Genomic DNA, 15032 nt, shown 5'->3' on the forward strand with positions numbered 1-15032 from the left:
TTTGGTATATAAAATATGTTTTGATGTTTATTCTTCCTTTTTATAGTTTTGTTGTTGTTTCATTTTATGAAATTAAAATAAACTGGAGAAACTTAGCGCCAGACCGTTAAATTTTAACACGTGTAATTCATTCTTAACCCTGTTAAGTCACTTGTGATATTTATTAATTTAACAAGTAATCTGATGAAGTGAAACTTATTGCCCAAATGTTCCACAGTTTTAGTATGTCACAGAAGTGTAAACAATGTTCGTCCTCCAATTTAGGCAAAACTTCCAATCTTTTTAAAATTCTTACCCGGATGTAAGCGACTCTTTCAAAACGATCAATGTCGATGTATTCATTACAAAGAAATAATTTAGTATCAAACAAAACAACCGAAATCACGAAGTGAGTAATTTCATATTAAGACGGTAATTTTATTTCGTCGTAACCAAAATTTCGTAGGTAGCTAATGATACCCACTCTAGAAGATTGTACGCGGATGGTCGCGGCAACTAATGAAGCCATATTTAGTCTTTGGTACTATAATCAAAATTGAATTACCGGGGTTGACATTCTTGCGACTCTAAATATTTTTTTCTTTTTCTGCTCCAATTATAGTAGCTTGGATTTTAAATTTATAATGAACATCGGCAGCATTGTTCGAGTGATATTTTTAGGGCGTCGCGTTGCCGTCAATCTATTTCTAATAATATTGCAGTAAGCCTTTTACTTTACCTTTTGACAAATATACCTACAATTTTCTGTGACTATTTGACAGGTACTATTGTGTTTAAAGTAGGTTTCTGTATAAGACAAAATTGTCAATTTACATTTAACCATTTTTCTCCATGGTCCAAACCCTCATACTAAAACACTTGCTTTGTGTAATAACATGTTTTGTCAAAGGAGCCACAATCAAGCCATCGATTTCTCCTGTTAGCTAGTAGAGAGGTAAACACGCTGACTTGGAAACAACTTAAATTTGTATTAAAATACACAAGATAAGAAACCGCCGAATCACGAAGTATATAGTTAGTTGACGAGAAAATACTACGACAGATAAAAAAGGACAAATCATCAAAACGGTTAAAACGATACCAAAGAGTGCAGAAGTTAAGTAATTTTTGTAGATAACTAACAATGTAAATATTTTAAACTGCAACCAAAATATTAATGCTGTACAAGCAGTTAAAAAAATTGAGTATTGATTAACCCCTCCCACAGAAGCAACGTGTTCTACATTAAAAAAAATCCATCAATCACTGAATCAAGCATCGTTAACACGCGCGTTGCATTAACTTCTATAAATCAGGACCACTTGCCTGGAGATTCTGATCTATTAGTTCGATGACGCGGCAGTTCCCGGCCTCGGTTAGCGCCAGTTAATACAAAGCGTCACTTTTTAATACAAATTTAATCAACCGCACTGGAGCCCTTTCTGCATCGTTTACAATGTTCTTGTCCTGCTTTACGGAATCACCGTGTAATGATTTTAAGCGCCCATAAACCACTTTTGTATGGAAATTTATTGGCTGACGTTTAAGGTATACGTATTGTGCTCTTTGAGACGCTCATTTCCTTTATCGTTTTGGAATGATTAATTGACATTATTTCGCAATAGTTTTTTTTATTTGACCGCATGTATAGTAATGTGTAACACCAAATATTTTAGTAAATGTTGTGATAAGGAAACATTAAAAAGACGACTCTATTATAGGGTTTATTTTGAAAACACACAATTAATTGTCATTAACTTATTAGATTCTAGCAATTTTTTTACAAATAACGTATTAAAGGGGAGATGCAAAAAAATATGATCATATTTTAGTCTATGAAAATTGTCTATGATGATATAAAATAAGCATTGAAACAAATATTCATCTATTTTTTGTCACTCTTTATGATTTAAGATCATTTACGAATATGAATTTGTTGGATTTTTGGTAGAAATCGTGCAATGTAAACAATTTATGACGGCGCAATCTGAGAGAGCCGTATCGAAGGCGGAATTAACTCGCCAGGAGCATTCAAGTTTCCCGCAAATAATAACAATTTAAGAGGTACCTCACACGATCTAGCCACGTAGCGGAGTACGGGTAATTGGCCCCGGTCATGCGATTACGTTTCTAGCCGATTTAATTATCGCGAAATGATCAGTGTGCCGGCCTCCCGCAATTTACCTATCAATCAAATGGGGAGCGTTCCGCTTATTGGCGCTCAAACGCAGACAAAACTACGATATCGGTTTTCAATCACTCTTGCAAAACACAGGCTACAAACTGAGAAGTCGAGTTGCAAACCAGAAAAGCAATATCGCCTTCTACACTGCGACATGAATAATTACTTACGCATTATACACACTTAGCCGGTACCGTAGTGTACTTAGCTTAACTCTTCGGGTTCTGATTTACTACCTAGAAAGCTTTAAATAGATCGATAAAAAATAAGTTGCCAACAATAAAATCATGTCACATTTGGAACATTGCGGAAACTTTATAATGATTTAAAAATTAGTTATTAAATTAGTGAAACGTACTCATTTGTCAAACCTAAAACGGATACATAGTTATATTTAAAATAAAAATTAGGTATTGTAATTAAGAATCGAAAGGAAGAAATTGGAATTTCAGAATTTCCTTTGAGGAACAATTCCGGTTATATGGTAGTAGAATGTGGAATCACAATCAATAATTTTGATTTCAAATATTTTACACGGTAGAAGGTTACCAATAAAAATTCTTCCAAAAGGAATGATCTTAAATTTAGGATATAAAAATTAAAAATGGCGGACTTGGTACGTGATGAACCTAAGATACGGTCTTTTTACCGCACATCACCATCTACGGACTTAAGCATTACTTTTATCAAGACATAAAGACCTTTATGAATTTATCTTGAACGGCGTTGACAAAAATGAGAATATAAATAATGTGTTGAATTATTCAGCGTGATCTGTATGGAGGCCATCGGTTGCCGCAGGTCGGTAAAAACCGTTCGCGCGCCCGCCTGCCGGAATGCAACGCGCTCGGTGCCTTTTTGTCTGATTGTCTTTGGCCACGCACTCATCCATTATCTAACTGAATTAGGAACTGTAAGGACCTTTTCTTTTTACTCAACTCCACACTTTCTTGACTTAATAATTTAATAAAGTGTTTTATTTCAAGTTTCAATTATAAGGGTCTACTCCTATTGTGCGTTGAAACACAATTTTTTTAAAGTCAAAAAATGTCAGCGTTCTGTGTAATTAATTATTAAAAAATTCCGATGGATTGTACTTCTATTTTAAAAAGTTAAGAATGAAACAAAAAAAAAGATTTATCCACAGTTTTTGTTTAATTTGATCAACAATACACACATCGATCGTTAATTGCGTTGTTACTTTTTAATCTGTTGCATGATTCAATTTGCTTGACAGTCGGCGGTACAAAATAAAAGCCCGTATATTCTGAAGTATAAAAATGAATTATAAATTCTGCTCCCGCTGCTTCGACTTCGTTTAGTCGTTTTCATTGTTTCTGTAATTAATACTAATTTTCAGTTCCATTGTTATTCTACGCTGACGTTCTGATTATCAATTTTTTTATCTTTGTCAGTCCACCTTCCCTTTGAATGTTGCGTCGTCACCGAGAGCTAAAGACAATTTGGGAGTTTGAGTCTTATATCAATGACGTTTAGTAACGATCGATGAACGAGACTATTTTTGTTGTTTGAAATTTTATTGCTTCGGATCCTCACCGCATACTCACGTTTGGCGCTCAATGAAATTGCATCGATTGTTAACGTGTTGCAATTAGTGGAATTTTTATTGTGGATCTTGAGTTGATTTTAACGTTTAGTTCTGTGTGCGGAGGAATGTCGCAGGTGTCACTTTTTCGACACAGTTCTGTTTTTGAAATAGCTCAGGTAGACGTATGCCATTGACTAAGATGTAACAAGTTAAATACGAGCGCGAAAGTTAGCTTATATGAAAATAGTTTTATAATACAATATTGAGTCTACGGCAATCAATTTACTTAAACGTAGATTTCCTTCATGCTAAGCTTATTACAATTTTCAGGTACCCTCCGACCGCCGGGACTCATAGGCGGCAGCAAGCCAAAAGTCGCCACACCTGCTGTTGTCTCAAAGATAGAACAATACAAACGGGAAAATCCGACGATCTTCGCTTGGGAAATTAGAGAAAGACTTATTTCAGAAGGTAAGAAATATGAACTTTTAACAAATTAGAAATGTTATAATTTATAGTAATAGATTAGATAATTAGTTCCTTCATATGAGTAATTTTAATTAAATACAGTAAAACGAATCAAACTAGGAATAATTAATTACAAATGATTTAGGTTGAAATCGTAGACCACTCAAGTTGTGTTAACTAAACTATCCCACTGTTCTTGATTTCTCAGAATCATTTTAATTTACTTTTAAAAGAGAAACTATTTTTTTAACTCTAGCTCTTACATTAACAGTTCTAACGTATTTTATAAATACTTAATTAAAATACAACAATAGCAATATCCACGACTAGGAAATAGTAATTTTATCTTAAGTCAGTTTCTGAAAACCTTGCAACCTATTATTATATAAAGGTAAAAAATAGTAACAGTAAAAGGACTTAGAAAGAAACTTATTTTATAAGGCTGTAGATATACTGAAACCTATAATATCATTCGATCATAAGGATCACAAATCAGTTAAATTTTAAGAGCTTTCGTATACCTTAAATCAAATTTGCGTAACCAACAACCTTTAAGGATAATGACAAGAATTTGTTTATGGTTGATGCTAAAATATTCCCCTGTAAAGTGTTACACGAAAAACGCCAGAAGCGATCACGACTTAACCGATAGCCACCGTTGATCTCTTGCTTCTAAAATAATGTGCTTGTTTTATAAAGTTTGAATCGATCATTACATGAAAATTATACAATTTATACAATGATGTATATTTGTTTATGATGAAAATTCAAAATAATTTGAATAAGTAAAACCAAAAAAACCTTAAATGTTGTTTTCATGTATTTAGATAAATAGTAGCTGTCGCCCGCGACTCCGTTGGGCTGTTCTAGAGATTCCTTTATCCATCCATCCATCCATCCATCTAAACATTCGCATTTATAATATTTATAATATATATAATATTCGTAAGATGTTAGAATCACTGTTTTCGTAACAAAAAAATCCCTTACTTTGGTTGAAAAAATAATCAAACATGCGGATGTCAAGATTTATAAGGTTGTGCAACAAAACAAAGACTATACTTTCGTAAGTTCTAATTAACTGTTCTGAATTCTTGAAAGTTCAATAAAATGAGCGACAATTGTTTATCTTGCTTTTTTTCAAAAGAAATTTAATTTAAAAAGGAGAAAAATTTGCGAACTCAACTTAAATTGAAAAGCGTACCGCTATTAAGTTTTTGCGCTCGTGCAAAAACTTGAGCTAAATATTTAAGTCGCATAAACGAAATCAATAAAGCGGCAAACTCGGACAATGATCTCTTTAAAGCGTTGTTGTGTCTTTTTTATTATATTAAACGTGTTAGAAAGAAAATACAGTAAGGTAGCCAAAATGTCTGAATAGTTTCCTTGTAAACACTTTGGAGAATTTATCAAATGATAATTAGCTTCTACTTCTAACACATTGTGTTAGGAGATAGGAAACATAAACTGTTATTTACTTACGACGATTCATTTTTACTTCTAAAGAAAAATTTGTACCCCGTTTTAAGTTAATAATAGTTAGTTTCCGGGATCAAAACCCCTTTGTTAAATATATTGTTATCTCTGTTTCTAAAATCATAATGACGATATGTTTATCGGAATTTTGGTCTCAGAAACCAATGATTAATCAGTTAAAGTTAATGCGGAGAAGATGTGTATAAGGCCATTTTCAGAACTATGTACGAATTTCCACCTATTGTCGATCACTAGTACAAACGTTCAGGAGTGTTCACGTTTCTAATAACACTAATAGGATTTAGACATTGGTTTAATGAACTTTACATATTTAGTGTCAAATAGTTTTTAGGGAGGTCAGCAGGTAAAGCCATTGAAGTGCAACCCCGAATATGGTCTAATAGTTTCGTAAATGGCCGCCGGCTTACCGACAGCGGATATCTTGTAATACGAGAAGCTCTATTGGTTTTAATGCTACTATGAGCAACGAAAGAACTTTGTTGTTGTTATGTACACGCATATAAGCCTACTCTGTGGTTAAGGTACATACATTATATAATAAACACAAAAAAACGATGATAGAAGATTCTGTAATCTGAAAAAAAAGCGGTTTTAAAAAAGTTATTAAAAAGAAATATAGACCAGTTCAAATCAATATAAAGGGATCGAGATTTGGTCTTTTCGCAAAATAGAAACTGACGTTTCCGTTGGGTATATGTTTAGATTTTTTCTATCTAGCTTCACATTTCAATTTTAAAGTTATATTTTCTCGAATATGAAAAGAAAAGCTTATCTTATACAAAGTATTTTAAACTAAGAATTTTATTCTCGGATCGATAAATCACTAAAATATTAGTGCTAAAACTTGCGAAACTCTTTCAGTTTTAACTGAACAGTCCGACTGTCAAAAATGAAACCATAAGAATATAAGAGTTTGGTGCACCAATCTCTTACGAGATTAAGCGACAGTCTCAGTCCTAGACTAGGGCATCGCGACAGCTGTTGCGTTCCATACAAATACCAGAGATACAAAGGAAATACTTGTAGGTGTTCACTAATGAGCATTTAAAAATGTTTTAACATTATATCTTTCACAAAACTAGGTTTTAAGCACTAATCCTACTTACAGATACATACAATGGTGTTCTAGTTCGTAACTTTGTTCGAGGATTGCATTGGTAATCCTTGAATTAAGTACATGATTGAATTACGATGAAGTTGATGGTAAAGTTTTATGAACAAACTTATCATTTTATAGCGCGAGTCAGACACCATAGAACACCATAGACATGACACATAAGTAGTTAGCACCAATGACTCCTCTATAATTGTTTCAGATTATTCAAGCTTAATGGTTATTAGCACAAAGTGAAAAGCACACGTATACAAAATCTTGGTATGCTAATGTACGTTTTGTCGTGCAGTTTTACTGCTGCACAGTGTAGTCGAAGCACGATGGGCGTCTTTAGCTCGGACGTCAATGAGCCAATTGCCATAATTGCACCAATGACACCTCTTGTGACCATGCGTGACAATAAACATCACATTTATACTCAATAAACGACTCAACTGCTTAGGAAAATATTGAGCAATTTGAATAATAAATATATGTAACATTAGGTTCAAATTACTTCGGCAAAGCTATAAAATGTACGCCTTTATAAAGTGCAATGTAGTGCGTTTGCGTTTTCTCTAGCACTGAGGCAGAGGCAGGGTGCGTGCGATGGTTGGTGGAACAGGTTTCGCTTACGAGACCATTTCTGGTTTACGATATCACCGCGGACCGGATTAGGGGACGATAACGTTCGCGATGGGATCACTGCGCTAAACAGAGTTGTTAAATTGGTCCATGCTCATTAAATCCACAGGTGGTAACGTAACTTCTGAGTGCAGCACTGCGTAAATATCAAATCAAAAAGGAATCTAATTTTATTTTAAAGCTACCCACGTTATACAATTTTATTTTTTATAATATTAAGATGTTCGTTAAATTTAGGACTTTCATATTTATATCTCTTTATAATTTCTTTATTTATAATATTTCAACTAACTAGTTCACACTTGTCATACAGTGTGTCCAAAAATTTAATTTGTATTAAAATTGAAAATATTTTCCTAGCATTCTCCTGTCATTGGATTAATCCTGATATGCAAACGCGTTTCGGCTTAGGAAAAGGGGAAAAAATTTTGTTTACCGCATGAAATTGTAAAATTGTACTTTGAACGTTCAAAATACCACATTTGGAAGTCCCGTCCATTGTCTCCGTCGGTAAAGGATATGAAATACATTTATTTTTAATAATATAAATTGAAAATCGATTTGCGAGCAATCGTTTCCGAAAATTGCTTTGCCAAATTAGCGCTTCAATTAAGAATAAAGGTAACAAAAATTAGCACTACATATAAGTATCGCTGTAACGTGTCGGCTTGTAATTGTGAGCAGCTTGTATGAGCATCGCTCGAAGAAATATTATTGTTATGCGACTGGTTTATGTTTTTTTTGTTCAAAAGTTGCCTGTCATTACCGTCATTTGTTGAAATGTATTTAAAATAATTGCGCGATCGCGGTGCGCGCCCATGCCTCCGTTGTATGCGAAAATTGCACGCGATCTCATGTCACTTGTTTTGTTTAAATGCTCACATATTTGTCGTAAATGTACAGGAAATATATGTACTTAAATAAACATTTATGTTGTCGTTTGAGTAAAAATGTGCAAATAGGAAAATAAGTTAATGTTGTCTCCAACTAAATGAAAGAAATTTAATTCATGTTTTATGTTTAAATTATTAGTCTGACATTGCTAAATCTTAATTTGTGATATCGAGAATAATACGATAAACCTTTTTCAAGTGAGATAAGATTTTATATATATATATATATAATCTTCCATATATATATATATATGGAAGATTTCTTTATTGAATCTTTTTAGATGACATATATTCTTAACTTACTGAGTTATACGTAGTTATGATTGATTTGGTGTATCAGTGTGTTAACTGGACCTGTCCTCCTGCTGGCAGAAGCGCCTCGCTACTTTTATTGTTAGTTAAATATGAATCGACTGTTAAAAACTAGAAGATTTTATTTCATTTTCTATTCTAATTTTATATAAAATTAAATATAATTTCCACATCTTAAAAATAAAGTATCTCTTGTCGTATATTCATTCTTGATTTCAAAATTGTATTTCACGTTTATTAATTTGGGTACACATTGATATATCAATAAAAAAAAGTAACTTTTTATCTTTGCATCATCAACAAACTCAAAGGCCGGCAACGCATCTGCGGTTCCTCTGGTAGTCCATGGGGGTCGTTGAACACGACGGTGTTCCCGCTGCTTGTTTGCCCTCTGCTGTTATAAAAAAAAACTTGTATTATTTGCCATGTCTGGTAATATATTAAGTCTATGGTTCAGACAAAAACATAAGTAATAGAATTTTAATCAAATTTGTAACAAAATGATCGCACCTACAATGGCGAGAGTTTTTTATTGAGACGCGTGCCTCGTTCTCAGCTCTCTTATGAAACTAACCAAATTGATTAAATTTCATAACTGAACGCCGGCGGTACACTTTCAATTCATTCTTTTTATTATGGCTTATTCAATTTTGCGGAACCGTTTATTGATATTGTTGAAGTAAGCTGAATTTCGATATCGACAAATAAATTAAATTAACGGAGTTATGACATCAAAACATATTGGTTCTTTACATTTTTGTTTTTCGTTACAAAAATGCTCTAATTTAGTAAATGTTACATACCTGAAGTTAAAAGGTTTTTATGCTTTTAAATTAAATGTACCTCATGTAGAGTTTAAATATTCTAAGAATATTGCGTTGTTAATTATGATTGATATGAAGAAGATATGAATCGTCTTTAGCCTAATGGTTAAGGATACTGATTTCCGATTAGGTGGTCGAGACTTAAAATCCTGCCATTCGCCTTTGGTCACAAACCATATCCTAGCACAAGCCTAGAGCTAAGTTGGAATGGTACAGGAAATAAAAGTAAATTTTTAAAATACTGGTAATATTTTATAAAAAAAAATTATCATATGTCAAACGTGAAACGAGCACATAGTATTTAACGCAAAAGAATAATTGTAATGCACTCTATAGATCCTCTGTCTTCATCTGTCAATAAATCGTGTAGAGAGCGGAGCCGCGGTGGGTACCTACGTGTTAATTGTCGATACTCTTCAGGAGCGCAGTTATCAAAACAGAGCGGCTCATCGAAACCGTCTAAATTTTAATAAGGTGCCCACTACCGCCTTTGTTAGCGATGACTCGGCGGTTTTATACAATAGCTTGCGCAACTTATCGACTAAATCGATATCGGTTTACGAGGCGTTACGGCCCGCTCTAGCTACTGACCACGTTTTGATTAATTGCATTCTTAAGCCACAAATTGTAACGACGTGGTGCCCGCTGCCCGCTTTCGGCCGCCCGCCGCCCGCCGCCCCTTGCAACACAAATTTTATTTACTGGCGCCGATTGATTAGCGAAACCGATGACGTGTAGTTTTAAAAGAGGAGTGTTAAGTATTTGGACTGATACCTTTTGTATCACTTTTTTGCTTCAAATACAATCACGGGGCATTTTTTTTTATATGAAATGTTCTTGCCAGAATCAATGAGGGATACAAACCGTTCCTAAATAGTTGGAAGCCCTCGAAAGTTTTTTGACATTTACTAACAAGGCATCGCTACGTTAGCTTGTATTGTTCGACGGAAATAAATCAAATCGGTCTCTACACAGCTTCCAATAAACCGATACATTTATTGATTTGTTACAGCATTAAATTGGTTCCCAGAGAAGGATCACACTTACAATGTTGTCCATCGTTTTAAGGGTCACGCTCTTGATTTTGGAACGATCTTGTCGCCTTTTAAATGGCTACGGAATCATAAAGTTTCGACATTAAATTTGGAATGAAGTCGGTCTTACGATGTCATTTCACGTGAATAACTTTTAATTAGTATATGACAAGATCTTATGTCGATCAACGTATATTGGAGTAAAACGAAGATATTAAACAAGGTGTGGCTTCTAAGTTCATTTATTGCAGAACACCATGTCTGTTACTTTGCCTATTCATTGCTAATTGAAATGGGGAGTGAGGCATGTGCGTAGTGTAGGCGTTTAGCGCAACGGTTGCTGCCCGCGGCCCCCCGCCGGCGCGAACACCTTTTTACTCGGTCCACGCCGCGGGTGCCGCTTGATTGCCTCCGATCTCATCGTTTTATGTTCCTCATAAAGCCAACAATAATTCATTTAGACGACGTGACGCCACTTACTCGTTAACTGGTTCCTCTCGCGCACTAAACGCGGGATTTCGGTATAGAAAGGTTTCAAAAATTTAAAAAATAACACAATTTGTCACCTTCACACCGCTGCTAAGTGGCTCCCTGATAATCTAAGTACCTCGATTATAAACGGATCACTACTAATCATCACCAGTCATGCCACTTTTTCGACTCTAAACGTTCTACATATTATCCAAAATAATTATAGTGCTTCTTAAGCGTTATATTAATAAATGTTAGGTAATAATTATTAGTAGTCTATTAGTGACATCATCTTTAATGCGGTCGCCATCCGAATGAAGATTTTACGTTCAAGTTCAATATCCATTTACACTATAATGAGCCTAATCAAATTTTTCGTAGGAGCCGGCCGACCGGTGTATAATAAATAAATTCATTCCGAACCATTAGGCACGAGATCCGATTGTTAATGTCTCAATTTAGAAGCAGACGTAAATCTTCAAAGGCGTGACAATTACTGTTACTTTCCAGCAATACAAACAAAAAGGTTTTCCGTCAATTATCGATAAATTAACCCGATTAAACACTCCAAAGCAGACGGCGCCCGACTGTCTTATCTCGGGACATGCCACGCTTTTAGGCAGGTACCGACTTACAACACATCGCCACAGAAACATATACATTTTTTTTGAACGAATATGCTTTTTATTACGATTTCATGGGAGCGACATCTCCCTAACATGGAAGACAAATTAAAAAGCGAACGACGGTGAGGAAACAATTTTTTTTTCAGTGTTTTAATCGTTGAATAGCTTTTTTTTATTTTATTTTAGGTGAAACGTTATAACTGTCCTTGTTCATTTTATATAGTTTTATTAGATTTTTCATGCATTTTATATTATGACATATAAAGGATCGTATCCCCCATTATATCCTACTTCTTGGCATTATGCTGAAATATATTTTGAATCTTTTTGTCTTGAAAACATGAAGTTGAATATCATTTTTAAAAGTTAAATTTTTAAATTTCATTATATCTTACATGAGTTTGTCGAATAATGCGTTCGCTTATCCATATTTCTTCCACAATCATGCTAATATTATAAATGCGAATGTTTAGACGGATGGATGAATAATTTGAAGGTATCTCAAGAATGGCGGCATTCATGTCGCTCCAATTTGGTATAGATGTAGAGAAAAGTCTGAAAGAACACAAAGGCTACTATTTTTTTTAATACCGCACAGACGGACTCGCGGGCGTCAGCTAGTTTTTATATAAAGTATATATCAATGCCGTTTTATTTAATCAAATATTTTTAAGTAATTATAATATTATCATTTGTATGCAATAATTCCAAGAACTGTTATGTAGCATCGTAACGAGGTGTTTTTATTTGAAGTATCTAAACCTTGTAATAGAAGCGGACCCTATTGTGACTAATCATGATTGAACGACTTTAGACAAATTGCATGACCGTGACTAGGCATTTAGGGATCGATCCGAGTGGGTCGATCCCAAATCATTAAAAGAACAATTATCGATATCACATTCCCACCTGCAACTTGTTGAAGGATAATGATCTTTTCTAAATAAATATTTCCACTAGCGAGTGCTCTCCTTTGTTCAAATAATTATACAAGTACGAGAGAAAACGACTATAAAGAATGGATTAACCATCGTCAATCGTTTTTCTAACATTTAATCAACTACTAGGTAGGTAATGCAAGAATAAAATGTTTTGTGTTCATCATGTTTTTAATTAAAATATTTTTCCAATTGTTATAAATAAGTTGCAATCTTATAAAGACGTCTTAAATTAACATCAAAAGTTTTCTTAAGAAGTAATCGAGAAGTATGAGATGGTCCAGGACTGTTCGTGATGGAAAATAGTTTCGCGTGTCGAAATCATACATAGTATATTTTCCCATGTTCTCTAATTGTGATTTAAAATAAAACTTTGATTCATGTAAGGTGAATCTGTATTGATGGCGGTTTACTACAGCAAAACCACGAATATCCGCATTCAAGTAGGTTAGTTAATCATTGATCTGTCCCCGCACTATTTCAGTGAATCGGATGATGAACATAAAAAGCCGCAAAGCATATTCTCCTTGCTTAACAAAAACCCAATTTAACTGTTCACTTAAAGTTCATTGAAGTTTTTTGTTTGAGCGCAACAAACAAGGAACCCGATTAAAACGGCCGGCTCTTAGAAAACGTTACAGAATTTTCAACGGTTTTTCTTCTTTTTAAAAGAGCTGTACTCATTATGATGGTGGATATCGATTGGTAAATTACGACCGGTCATCCATTGATGTATTTCTTTGGCGCTTTAATTCTCCGATGGGAACAGAAGGCTCTATGGGAGCGGGCGCGGCCAACATAACGCGCCGATTACGAAGCAAACAAATTGTATGGATCTTTTTGTGCTTTCGACGTGTTAACAATGAGAGATCCAACGCAACTGATCATTACCATTATGCCATATAAGGCTTTGTGTTTTGAGTAAATTATAACAGATCCGGTCCTCGTTTATTTATTCGATGTTCTTGTTACGATGTTCGATCGACGAAACAATAGAGCTTCATTAAGTGTAGTGACCATTTAATTTTTTTTTCTAAAGTTAATAGCAATGTTAATTACTGTTTTAGGGCCAGCTAAAGGGACGGTAACAAAATTAATTCAACTAACTGATTTATTATAGTAAAACACTAAATCTGTATCTGTTGCAAATAGTATTTATAGGTACGTTAGGAAGTTTTTTCATGAAAATGGGCATAATTAATGTCACTCTTATGCAACGATCAAATATTCCTTTTCTTATAAACAACGACTCTAGGAAAGGTATAAATCTTACTAATATTATAAATGCGAATGTTTAGATGGATGGATGGATGTTTGTTTGAAGGTAAATAGCATAGTTGTGAAACATAGTCTAGATGACGACATAGGCTTATTTAGTTTTTTTTTCCAATTCCTCGCGGACGGAATCGCGGGCGTCGGCTAGTTATTTCCATAAAAATATATGAACCTTATACATGTCAGTGGAAAATTACCTTAAGTGGGGTCATCTAACATCTTTGTCATAAACAAAGTCGTATATTAAGCAATTATATCAAGTTGTTCTGCCTAGATATAATTAGTTCTTGTAGAAATGACTGCAACTTGAAATAGACCTAATTTAAGTAAATACTGGCAAATTGCTTTGAACATTGCAAAATTAAAGGACGTCAAAGCACTTAACAATAATAATGTCAATTTGTGTCGACAAACACAGCAACATGATTAAACTCCGCAATACGAAGGGAATATTTAACTCGTATTGCTAATTTTCATAATTAATTTTCCGGTTTTCCTTGTCAAAGTATAGCACATATTAATTGCATTGCCAAAGGAAATGTATGAAAATTACTTTATTAGATCGTTTCGCTTGAATGTTAGACTTATAGATTTAGTCTTTATCAAAACTACACTAGGGAAAAATATAACGAACATCGTCATCAGCTTACTATACGTCCCCACTGAGGGGCTCGGAGCCTACCCTAAGGCAGTGTTGATAAGGCCTTAGTCAACCACGCTGGCCCAGTGCTTGTTGGTTGATGACACGTATCTTTGAATTTCTTCGCAGACATGTGAAAAATAGAAAAAAGCACTTTGGTACATGACAGGATTCTAACCTAAATAAAAAATGGGACCTGCAGATCACAAGTCAAGTGCCACCAACGCTCTAAATTATTCAACAATACTTACACGTAATTAAGAAGAGCGCATTTAAACGGAATCCAATAGCGTAATAGCTTAAAAGAGCAGTAGTAGTTTGTTTGTAATACCAGTATGCCATGCAACCTGATCAGTAGCCCAACAACGAATTCTACGACAATTACAAACGGACAGGCTATGATTAAATTATGGCACTTATTCCGAGTGTTTCCTGAAAATTACATGAGATGGCTCTGGCAAGGCTGCGCCGGCACGCAAGCGTTGCACGCATTAGGCTGACTACGTACTAGCGATATTACGGACAGAGGACAAATAAATAACCACAATTTGATTATCTAAATTGTAACTTGAAATATTAGGAAACGATTTTAACTTAGCCCAATCT

The 15032-nt window shown here is 34.3% G+C and overlaps 1 protein-coding gene and 1 long non-coding RNA gene across 4 annotated transcripts in view; one reads left to right on the plus strand and one right to left on the minus strand.

The window, feature by feature from the left end:
- Window positions 1-15032, plus strand: part of LOC106123532 (paired box protein Pax-6) — a 36539-nt gene that overhangs the window by 18436 nt on the left and 3071 nt on the right. For all 3 annotated transcript variants that reach the window (XM_013319923.1, XM_013319924.1, XM_013319925.1), the window contains exon 3: window positions 4041-4181. In XM_013319923.1, the coding sequence (XP_013175377.1) occupies window positions 4041-4181 (141 nt within the window). The remainder of the gene's footprint in view (window positions 1-4040; window positions 4182-15032) is intronic.
- LOC106123534 (uncharacterized) overlaps window positions 1-15032 on the minus strand; it is a 147807-nt gene that overhangs the window by 3870 nt on the left and 128905 nt on the right. The gene's annotated exons all lie outside the window — the stretch shown is intronic.

The sequence above is a fragment of the Papilio xuthus genome, unplaced genomic scaffold (assembly GCF_000836235.2).
Source record: "Papilio xuthus unplaced genomic scaffold, Pxut_1.1 DF826115.1, whole genome shotgun sequence".
NCBI lineage: Eukaryota > Metazoa > Arthropoda > Insecta > Lepidoptera > Papilionidae > Papilio > Papilio xuthus.